General features: G+C 44.8%; 1 protein-coding gene across 1 annotated transcript in view; it reads right to left on the bottom strand.

Annotated features, from left to right (window-relative positions):
* CYFIP1 (cytoplasmic FMR1 interacting protein 1) overlaps window positions 1–12,080 on the bottom strand; it is a 2,370,671-nt gene that overhangs the window by 1,188,644 nt on the left and 1,169,947 nt on the right. Inside the window, exon 14 of the mRNA XM_044072062.1 lies at window positions 10,146–10,293. Coding sequence (XP_043927997.1) covers window positions 10,146–10,293 — 148 coding nt within the window. The remainder of the gene's footprint in view (window positions 1–10,145; window positions 10,294–12,080) is intronic.

Below are 12,080 nucleotides of genomic sequence, written 5' to 3' on the forward strand. Positions count from 1 at the left end.
TGCCAAGAAGTAATGAGGAAGTTGTTCTTGTTTTTCTGCAGTCAGGAATGCCATTTGTTTTACTTTATCCAATTCTGCACCCAAGAAAGTTCTTGTCTGGGATGGAATCAGCCTTGACTTTTTTAGATTGACTGTGTATCCCAGGGCTTGTAACAAGTAAATGACCCTTTGTAAATCTGTTGTCAGCTTGTCTTTGTTGTCCGCTTGTAGCAGGCAATCGTCCAGGTATGGATAGATTTGGATTCCCTGTAGCCTGCAATGAGCAATTACTGATGCCAGGCATTTTGTGAATACTCTGGGCACAGTAGATAAGCCAAAGGGCAATGCTGAGAATTGATAATGCTCTGATCCTGCAAGGAATCTGAGGTATCTTCTGCAAATTGGTCGAATGGGGACGTGCAGGTATGCCTCCTTGAGGTCTAGAGTCACCAGCCAACACTCCTTGCCCAGCATGGGAAGAAGTTGCTGTAAGGTCAGCATTTTGAATTTTGGAACGATGATGTATGTGTTTAAGACGGACAGATCGAGAATGGGTCTCCAAGTCTTTTCTTTTCTTGGGACTAGAAAGAGTCTGGAGTAAAATCCTTTGCCCTGTTGATTTTGTGGTACTCTCTCCACAGCTCTCATGTTGGTTAGCTGAATTACCTGGTTTAGAGCTTCTGTTTTTTGAGTTGGTGGTTTGGCATTCCACTGTTTACTGGTAAGGTGTGGAAGTGGAACCTGTAGCCTTGGTCTATGGTTTTTAAAATCCACTTGTCTTTTGTGATATAGTGCCAATTTTTTGAAAATAAGGCTAGCTTTCCGCCTAAAGGTGCTGCTATTTGCTCTCTGGTAGGCGGTGTCAGAGCCAAGTCACTGAGATTGTCCTGCTGCAGTGGCAGTGTTTGTGTCAGTGCCTCTCTGGTTGTTACCTTGCCACTGTCGTCCTCTGTAGGCACTACCTCTGGATTGGTTTCTGCCTCTAGAGCGTCTATACCTGCCTCTTTGGGTCTTTGAGGAGTCTGGAAAGGACCAATTCTTGGCAGGCCAGTTTCTGCTAAACCGAGGGGGTTGAACCTGTAAGAAATCCTTAACTGTTTGTACAGATTTTGCCTTCTCTTCCATTTTCTTCATTACCTGTTGAGCGGAAGTACCAAATAGATTGTCCTTATCCATAGGAGCATCTAACAACTTTGCTTTTACATGATCCGGCAGGACTTGTTCTTTCAACCATGCATGCCTTCTTATCACTGTGCCAGTCATGGCTGATCTAAATGAAGCCTCCAGTGCATCATAGCCACATTTCAAAGAATGGTTACTAACCTGCTGTATGTTATTCACCATTTCTAAGACATATTTCTTATCTAAGGTTTCTTCAGAGGAAAGTTTTAGACAACTGATCAAGCATAAACTCTTGATATTGAATCATGTGAAACTACAGTTTAAAGCTCTAGCTGAGAGAGTGGCGGATGTGTAAACTTTTTTGCCCCATCTGTCTAATGACCTGGCTTCCCTTTCAGAAGGGAGAGGGTTTTTTTGTAGAGGTAGAGGCTACTGCCTTAGGCCCCTGGGAAATAGTCTCAGGGTCTGCAAGTGGGGCCTTGTAAAGGTGGTGATGAGTGTTAGGCACCCTGTAAAATCTGTCTGGTTTGGCAGGAGCTGGGGGTAAGGAATCAGGTGCAGTGCAAACGTCATTAAATGCATCATCCACAACAGGCAAAACTGGAGGTATAGCTAAGGGCCTGTGTTGCGCAGGCAGAAAGGTTCTAAGCCTTTTTCTTGAGTCTGAGAAATCCTGTCCTTGCCATTGGAATTGTTCTCTCATGGCATGTAAGGTTTCCCCAAAGGAGAATTCCTCTGGTGGAGAGACGGATGGAATGGAATCATCAACATCTGAGTCTTCATAAGTGGACAAAGGAGCCTCTGGCTGTTCTGTAGTGTCTGAGTCCTCCGAAGAATCATCAGAGCCTTCCTGCTGGGGTGGCTCTGTTCTAGGTCTCTTTTCTGGAGGCTGAGAGGCCCTGTCTGGGTGTGATTGGGATCCCCTAATTAAAGAAATCAAATCCTCTGCCAGGGTAAGCATCTGAGAGCTAGAAGGGTGTTTGTGAAAGGGGGCCTTAGCAGGAACTGTACTAACAGTTTTTGCTGCCTTGGCCCTGGCAAAGGCCTTGATAGACATGGCTGCAGGAGGCCTAGCAGCACCACGTGCTGGGGTAGAAACATCCAAAGGGATGGTGTCAGATAACTCACTAGAAGCCACAGTAGAAGGTACAATTTCAGAGGCCAATTCAACTGTAGTAGCAGGAGCCTCGGTAGTAGTGATGGTTTCGGCTGAGGAATGACCGGTTTTCTCGGTTTCGCCGAAACCGAGACACTCAGTTTGCTTATCCGTGGTTTCAGCGAAACCGCGACCACCAGTGTCGGTCTTTTTTCTTGCTTTTTAATTATTTGGGTAGTCGGATGATCCAACGGCATAATGTACGCAAAATCGAGCGAAAAACTGTTCAGCAAACTCCGACCGACGCCTAAGCCGCTCGTCGGTTGAAGGAAGCACAGGCTGAACAGGCAGCTACGTTGTGGTCTGGGCCTAAACAAGGTAGGCAGTAAGAGTGGAAATCCTTATGAGGTATTTGTTTCCCACAAGTTAAACAATTGTTTACTTTTTCTGACATCGGCTGAGGCAAGAAAAGGTCCCCAACGGGGTACTTAGCTTTTTAGAAGTCTTCGAAGTAGTATTCGGTAGTAGGAATCTCTGGTTCTGACCGACCGGCACTTGCAAACAGCTTCTGCTTCGGCCACGCCGCAAGAAAGACTGAAGAAAATGGCGCCGGCTGATGCCTTTATACCAAGACCAACAGAGATGACGTTGGGTGGAGTCGACATCAGCCGCGGACCCAGACTTTGGAATCCGGCCGACCGAAGGGCTGCCTGACGACAGGACAACCCAGTTGTTATGACTGCAGATGCATCCATGAAGGACATTGGACTGTTCTGCATCAGAATCTTCAAAAGGGGAGTACGAATGCTCCTCTTCATCAGAATGTTCTGAAATAATGGAGCCCTGGTCAGAAGAGGGAGATTCTTCCTCCACTCTGGGTCTCTTGTCCGTGGGTTTGGGAACCCTGATAAGAGTAATTAAATCCTCAGCCATTTTGAGCATCTGCTTTTTAGGCATGGGGCCTGGAGATGGGCCCTGTGCAACAGGCCTCTGGGAGTGCATGGCTGATTTAGACTTAGTAAAGGCCTTGATGGAAAAGGAAGAAGAAGGTCTGAAGACACCATGGGTGGAAGTAGACCTGTCCACATTAAGAGGCTCAACACCCACAGTGGCTTCGGTAGCTGTAGTCAGGGTGTGGACCGAGGAACCTGCGGTCTCGGTTACAGAGGACACCGCCAGAGAAGTGCCGTCGGTAGTCAGGGGCTGCGTAGGCGCCTCACTGAGAACCGGACCACGTGTAGCCGGTTTTGGCGTGGTGTCAGTGGAGACCGCGGACCTTGCGTGTCGGTCTTTGTCCTTGCATTTTTTGGGCAAAACGGTAGTTGGAGTCTCCGACGACATTTTATAGTTAAAAGCTTTACCAAAAAAGTGCTGGGCGAACTCCGCCCGACGCTTAATAGTGCGTTTATTAAAAGTAGCACAAAAGCGACAGCCCGCGACGTCGTGGTCTGGGGCTAAACAAGGAATACAGAGGGAATGGAAATCCTTATGCGGTATTTGCTTCCCACAAGAAATACAATTGTTAACTTTGTCTGACATCGGTCTGAGGCAAGAGGCAAGAAAAGTTTCCCCAACGGGGTACTTAGCTTTAAAGAAGACTTCGGTTTCCAAATTTTCATAATTTCAGGAGCTGGCCGACCGGCACTTGCGAACTGCTTCTGCTTCGGGCACCGCGGCAAAAAGACTGAAGAAAATGGCGTCGGCTGTGTCTTGTATACCCCTGTCGCACTGACGTCAGGGAAGAAGGCGACAACAACCGACGCCGGACCTAGACTTTGGAATTCGGCCGACCGAGGACCCGCCTGATGGCAGGAGAACCCATCTATAATGACTGCAGCTGTATGCACGATGAACATCGATAGATCCATGTTGCCTTTTTTTCATCTGGTTCAATGTGGGATGTCAGATCTGGATGGATCCCAACTTGGCTCCTTTTACCGGAGTATTGTAGCAGAGAGCTCTGACTCCTCCCCCAACCACAATTCCCTCTCCTCCTAGATGATTTTCCTCAGATTAAGTTTGCTGACCGATTCCAAATGGTCTCATGCTCTTAGGAAGGAATGCAGAAAAAAAGGGACATTGCATGTTGTCCACTATACAGGAAAGTGGAACAAGACACAGACATGGTCCCAACAAGGTTTGATCGATTCCCAGAAGAGGAAAAATGACAGTTTGGAAGGGGGAAGGAGGGAGTGGAGTTGACCGGATAAAAATAAGACAACATGGCTCTATCTTTTATGGTTAAGCACATTTTTCTACCTCCTCTCTGATTCCAAGAAAAAGATTTTTGAGGAGTAGAATAAAATGGATGCCCATGGCAGACAAGGTCTTGCCATCCTGTTTGATCCTGGTAAGAATCACTTTTACATTCGGTCCAAACAAGGTGAAACCATCCGAGCCTTCTGAATGATGACATCTATTAAGACGTGAGGTGGTGGGAACAGCCAGAGCGTCAAGGCCAGACCCAAAAGCATCAATAAACACAATCAGAAGAAGCAGTTTATGTGGACCAACCCTCCCCACTCTGTTTCATCAATTCCAGAATATTTCTAAAGGAGACATCAGGGGGGGTTCTTGGGAAACCTTCTTTATCATTTAAGTCGGTGTCTTCAATGACAGACTAAGGAGAGGAGTCTATATGCTTCAGCTTGCATGTCCTTTTCTAGGGAATGTGTCTCAGGCTCTCTGATGGAGACACATCAGTAGAAGCAGAGCTCAAATGTCTAGCAGTCTCAAATGATGGGGGCTGCCTGTCTCTATCAACCCAAATGACAGGAAGGAGGTACAGGATCCAATGGGAGTTGGGGTGCATCCAATCTTAGTGCACATACCAGTCTTCTTGGTCAAGCCAAGGCCTTCTCCACAGCCTCAAAAGCTGACTCAGCTAACAGAGCTGGGGAAGAACTACCACTATTAGCACAGTCAGTAGCTTTCCTTACTCCAAAAGTGGACATCTCAGAAGAGGACCACAGAGCTGAGCTATTTAGAGCCAAAGGACTGAGAGGGAGGAAAGGACTAAAAACTCAGGATTCAACTCCACAGTTTGGGCCCCAAGACTGACACTCTGGCTACAGGACTCCTCCTGATCTGAAAGTAATGGTATTGAAAAAGTGAGGGAAGAAATCGAAGCCGAAGTTTTCAAGGACACTGGATCTAATGCTGGTATGATAGAGGGATTTGCACCCATATGTGTCAGCTTCATAAAGGTGTACCGCATCAGAACAAGTAGAGATGGTGTCAATGGGCCTGATCCCAGTACTCTCATTTGGGATGGGACCAGGAGAACCTCCAGGTGAATCTGCATCCTCAGAAATTTCCTCATCATATGGTTGACATCTATTTCAGTCAGACTTCTGGTGGATCAAGAAGACCATGAAGATGAAGCTACAGATGGAGCTTTTGAAGTACTGGGGAAAGAAGCCCGGGGGACTGATCATTCCCAGAGAAAAAGGTTTCAGGAAGGGTGTTCAGATACTGGTTGCAGTTAGATCCAACTGCCTCACAACTTAGGTGCCAGACACGGAATAGCATTTGGATCTAGAGATCTTTTCATAGGCATCTCTCTCTGTCCTTTCTTCTTGCCTCTTTCAGTCAGTTTTTCTTTGTTTTTCTCTCTCTCTCTGTTTCTCTCTTCCTTTTTCTTTAGATCACCCCTTCTCTTTTTTCTCTTCTTGTCAGAAGACGTGGAACGCATCTTGAATTCAGTGGACATCCTGGACCCTATCTGCGCGGCAAGAAGTACCTTAAGAATGGGTTCTCCTTTCTGCCCTGAACAGCTCTGGTGCTGAATGAAGCACAGATGCTGTAGCTATCCTACAAGTGGGTGGGACACAGGCAGTAAACACAAATGGAATGGGGGTCTTGGGGTGGTATCTTGTGTTCACAGGCCGAACAGTTTTTTTGAAACCAGTGGAATCCTCAGACATCAGAACAATTTTTAAAAAACTAATAACACAGTACTTCCAACTATTCTGAAATCCAATAAAAATACACAAATATAACAATAAAATAACCTTATCTCGCTCTAATCCTGTAAGATCTATAATAAAGTCAATATAACATTATTAACTTAACTACTAATCTATGACCTACGAGAAGCGCTATATATAACATAGAAGTATACCAGAAAGTTTTATCTAGTGCACTCAAGAAAAATGCTGTCTAAAGAAGATATTTAACAAGCCTAATTATCTAGCTATAATAATCCTTAAATAACAACTATTCTAAAGGGAGGAGGGAAGCAGACAATCATGTAGTGACTTTCATTTATTGCGAAAAAAGGTGTAGCTTTCAGCAAACACATTTGGTTTGGCAGGTGGCAAATGAGATCCGAGGTAAATCAGCTAGGAGAAGGGAATTGTGGGTAGGGGAAGAGTCAGAGCTGTCAAATCCAATACTTTGGTGTAAAGCTCCGAGGTCAATCCAATACTTTGATGTAAAGCTCCGAGGTCAGATCCAACAGGATCCGGCATACCACATGCGGAATCAGACAGACAACATCACATCATCATGGGTCTTAAGTATGGCGTTATCTACACACAACTTGCAAAACTAAGTTACCGTGGTTGGGCCAGTTTCACTCAGTAGACAAATACTTTGCAAAACAATCACCTAAACTACAGGAAGAAGACAGGAAGAATCACAACATAAAGCCCAGTTAAAAATTCCTTCTAAAGACTCTCCTGGATTTTGATTACACATCAAAGGCTCCGTATCTAATGAAGGTGAAGACCTTGAACTAAGCACTGCCACTAGTCTTGTCTACTGAAACCTTATTAAAGGAAGTACATAAGGCTGCTGCTTCTCAAAAGGGTAGCTTCAGAGGGCCAAGAAGGCATCCTCCAAATTGCAGCAAAGAGGTAATGCAGTGCAGCAGCATCCTGTCTGCTTGACAACAAATTGCTTAGACTGCCTTAAAGAAGTAATTCTAGAACACCAGCATTGTTGTCTCCTGTGTACATCTGTGTGAATACACTGCAGAGGTTTTGAGCTTTGTTACTGCCATAGTATAATTCCTTGTAGCTGAATTAGCCACAGGCAGATACTGTCATTCTGGTCTGTCTTTCAGGTCTTTCTGACATTCCAGTGTAGAGCTTGTCTCTTGTCTCAGCCCACAGCATTGGCTGATACACAGCTAAAGAGGAAGCACAGTTCAAACAATATTCACCTCTTTTTGCTGGATGTTGGCCAGCAAGTGTGCTCTGTTATGGGGCTAAAAATAACTGGCCCCTATAAATTAAACTTGTGTATTTAACTGGAAGTTTTAACACACATCCAATAACTACTTCAGAGTATGCACTGATAAAAAGGGAAGATAAAGATGCAGGGTAATCAAGTAAAAATGAGAATGTCAATTTCCTACTTGGCTGTCAAAAAGAGAGGAATTTAAGGAATGGGTACTGGAAATTATTCAAGAATTATTAGAGAAGACAGAAATTTCTTTAGTAGGGATAACCAGTGAGTGGGAAAAAATGAAAACTGAGTTAAAAAATAGGGCAGAATTAAAATAATCAGACATAGGAAAGAAGTAATAAGAATATATTTAGAGGACCTGACAAAGGTTAAAGCAAGTACAGTTGTGTACACTTACCATAAATGTAGATGTTCTAGTCTATTCACTGTTGCAGTCATCAGATTTTGGTTATCCTGCCAGGGGTAGCCCTCAGTTGGCCAGAATACCAGAGGCTTAGTATTTCTGCGTCGGTTGTTGTCGCTCCAGGACTGACGTCAGGTCGTCAGTGGTACAAAATCAGGCAGCCGACGCCATTACATCAGTTTTTCTTGCCCTGTCAGGAGCCCCCAAATATGGAGCTATGTTATGGTGGAAAGTAAATATAAAAAATTCCATGTAAGGAGAGAGGAAGAGAGAGACAGACCAGGGGGATGGAGCAGGGGGGGGGGGGGACTACAACAGTGAATACACACGAACATCTACATTTATGGTAAGTGTATACAACTTTACTATGTTTTTCATGTTTCACTGTTGCAGTCATCACATTTGGATTGATTCCCAAAGCTGAAGAAAAGGGTGGAGGCAGTCAAGAAGATTGGGAGCTGGTTGAGATGCCCTGCAAGACTGCGGTGGCAAAGCCTGCCCTGGAGTTGGAGAAGATAGGCAAGTGGTAATGCATTGCGTAGATATGAACATATGTCCATGTTGCAGCCTCTAGGATGTCCCGGTGGGGACAACTCTGAGAAAAGATGCAGAGGTGGAGGTTGTCCTGGTGGAATGCATCCTGACCCCCTTTGGGGGCGGTTTCCCGTGCTGTTTGTAGCAGAAATGGATGCAGTGTGTTATCCATTTGGAGATTGTTTGTTTGGATATAGCCTTGCCCTCTGCCCCTGCTGCAAAGCTGACTAGCAATTGATCAGTTTTTCTAACAGATTTAGTCCTGTCCAGACAGAATCTGAGCTGTCTGTGCACATCTAGAGAGTGCAGAATCCTTTCCCCCTTGTTTTGTGGGTTAGGGAAAAAGGTGGGCAAATAAATGGATTGGTTGAGAGCCACACTGGATACCACTTTAGGCATGAAGGATGGGTTAGTCCCGACTGAGACCCTATCAGCATGGAAAATGATGAAGGTCTCTACAGCCATGAGTGCTTGTAGCTCTGATACTCTTCTAGCTGAAGTGATGTCCAGAAGCAACCCCCTTAAAATTTAGGATAAGGTAAATCCTGGCTTCCCTGAATAAAGTAATAAGGTCTTCAGCCATTCTTATCATTTGTTTTTTAGGCATAGAGGCCTGACCATGCTGTCTGGGTGCCAGTTTTCTAGGCATGGTTCAAGTTTTAGGCCTTGAAGAAGAAGATGGTGTCAGTTTAATACGCAAGTCAGTAGGCCTGAATACACCCTCAGAAGCCGGTGTGCCTGCATAGCGGCTCTGGACCCATCCAAGGTAGAGACATTTGCAGGTTCCACAGTTGAAGCATCTTGCGACATACCGGACTCCGAATGGGTCTCAGTACAGGCCTGCGAATCTGAAGTAGTGGGTATCAGGGGCTGCAAAAGCGCCTCACTGAGTACTGGCGAACTGCTGACTAGGAGAAGCGTCGTCGTCAGCTTTGGACCTAGGCGGCCTGTCTCCATCTTTACCTTTGCGTTTTTTCGGAATGACGGTAGTCGGATGGCTTACCGAAGACATCTCAGGATAATTGCACCGAGCACCAAAATATTTAGAAGTGAAAATATACCGACGACGGACAGTTCGTGGTTTAAATAAGGCACAAAACTGACAGCGAAGTACGTCATGGTCAGGGCCTAGGCAAAGAATACAGTACGAATGAAAATCTTTATGAGGTATTTGCTTTCCACAAGTAATGCAATTATTTACTTTTACTGACATTGGCTTAGAGCAAGAAAAAGTTTCCTCAATGGGGTACTTAGCTTTTAATTGAAGACTTTGGTTCTGAAACTCGAAAATGAAAATTTCAGGAGATGGCCGACCGACATTTGCAAACTGCTTCTGCTTTGGGCACCGCACAGCAAGAAAGACTGATGTAATGGTGTCGGCTGCATGTTTTATACCCCTGATGACCTGCCATCACGAACGAAGGGACAGCAACCGACGGAGGACCCAAGACTTCGTTAGTCAGGCCGACTGAGGGCTACTGCAGACAGATCACCCAAATGTGATGACTGCAACAGTGAAACACGAAGAACATCTACAGTCCATAACATAACTGTGATTAGAGTTTTGCTTCCATGGCTCTTGATATTAAAGGGAGCATTCTGGTGTAAGGGATGACTGGCAGACTGCAGATAATGGGAATAAAAGTGCATGCAGATCTTAATGGACAAAACAAAGCTCACAGTTTTCTCTTAAAACAATATTCCTTAAGTAGAAGAAAGGTTACTCACTCTGTATGTAAAGACATCAATATACAGCATTTTCAGCAACAAAGCAAGAGGGAAATATATAGTTTAATACAAGCACTACTACTAAAGTACCTGAGTAGTGGAAGGTCCAACTGCTCTTCTTGGGACTTTAATATCAAAACCACCCTTAGGGTCCTTTTCTCCCCGGAGGGCTGGATCATTAAAAGGTTCATGTCCTGACTCCCAATCACAAATAGTCTTTCTGATGGCTTGCAGCACACTAAAGAGAGAGGAAATCATAACACCTTTACAAATGTAAATTTTATGGCTACCAGTGAGTACTGTACTGTATGTACTTAATTTAATAAGCCTTATAAAGCATAAAAAATGTAAATTACCCAAAATGAATATACATATATAAACACTTTTAATTTTTTAAGGTATGAAAATATCTATGCAACAAACTGACAGATAAGGTAATCATTGCAACACTATTTCTGAAAAAAATCTCAATCACTATGTCTGAAAGCAGAATACTCCACATCATAGCTAAAAGGATAAAGCCCAAACTACACCCTAGATTACCTGGATTCAAATAGTGACTTTGCTGTTTAATAGCATGGCAGAGGGGGATAGAGGCACCCAACGTAGGAGGCAGAGGTGGGGTCCCAGACAGTCTTACACTGCTGCTCCAGTGCACAAACTGGTGGAGGACAAGGATGCAGTCATCGGATGAAGTCCAATGCAGTGACAACTGTGGATGTGCCCACCCAAGTTAATAATTGTAAACCATTACAGCTGTGTACAGGGGAACCATATCCCATGCTGTTAGATGGGCATAAGTGGTCCCTTCCATGGTCATATGCCACATCGCACCCCGAGGGGAGATGCTAGGGCTATTCATACAAAGTGCGCTCTTGCCAGGATGCCAGTGAGACCACAAAACTCCTTGAAGATTGACTGGATGACTCCTTTCAAAGGAGACATGAGAGAACAATCCCCACTCCTAGGGAATGATTGGACTCTAGTCTAATAGGAAAAAGACTGAAGGCTGGCAGCTGGTGAGGGGGGGGGGGGGGGAGTACCACATAAAAAATATATTTCACATCACGAAGTAGCACAATGACATCACACTTTCCCAAAACACAAAATAAAGTGGAACAGTCACCATGTGGACAGCCACATAAGGAATTAATAGACATGCATTTGCCAAATCAGCTAATCAGTCAGAAGGGTGTTTTGGAACGGTTGCGTTTGCAGTTGTCAGCTGTGCTCAGGCAGACTGTAAATGGTTAATCTCCCAAGCCCCTGCTTACAAGCTGACTTCATCAGAAAGTACAGTTGTGTACACTTAACCATAAATGTAGATGTTCGAGTGTATTCACTGTTGCAGTCATCACATTTGGGTTATCTGCCTGCAGGTAGCCCTCAGCTGGCCTGAATACCAGAGTCTTCGGATTTCTGAGTCGGATGCTGTCTCTTCTTCCATGACATCAGGTCATCAGGGGTATAAAACATGCAGCCAATGCCATTACATCAGTCTTTCTTGCCCCAGATGCCAGGTGTCCCCACAATGGGAAGCAATTATATGGTATAGTATACCCCCATCATAAAGCAAATACACCAGAAAAATTAAATATACCAAACAAGAAGGAAAGGTAGAGCCAAGAGAAGTCAGGGGGTTGGAGGGAGGGTAACCAGGACTGCAACAGTGAATACACTCGAACATCTACATTTATGGTAAGTGTACACAACTGTACTATGTTCTTCGTGTTTCACTGTTGCAGTCATCACATTTGGGTTGATTCCCAAAGCTATGGAAGGGAGGAGGACGTTAAAGAGCATTAGGGCCAGCTATTAAACCCTGCAAGACTGCAGTGGCAAATCCAGCTCTGGATTTAAACATAGGCATGTGGTAATGCTTCGTGAAGGTATGTACAGAGCTCCAGGAAGCAGCTTCTAGTATGTCCCTGGTAGGGACTCCTCTGAGAAAAGCCACAGAGGCAGATGCAGCCCTGGTGGAATGTGATCTAATCCCCTGTGGGGTAGGTTTTCCATGGTGCTTGT

This window comes from Protopterus annectens, chromosome 5.part0, assembly GCF_019279795.1.
Source record: "Protopterus annectens isolate FY-2018-M chromosome 5.part0, PAN1.0, whole genome shotgun sequence".
In the NCBI taxonomy this organism is placed as follows: domain Eukaryota; kingdom Metazoa; phylum Chordata; order Ceratodontiformes; family Protopteridae; genus Protopterus; species Protopterus annectens.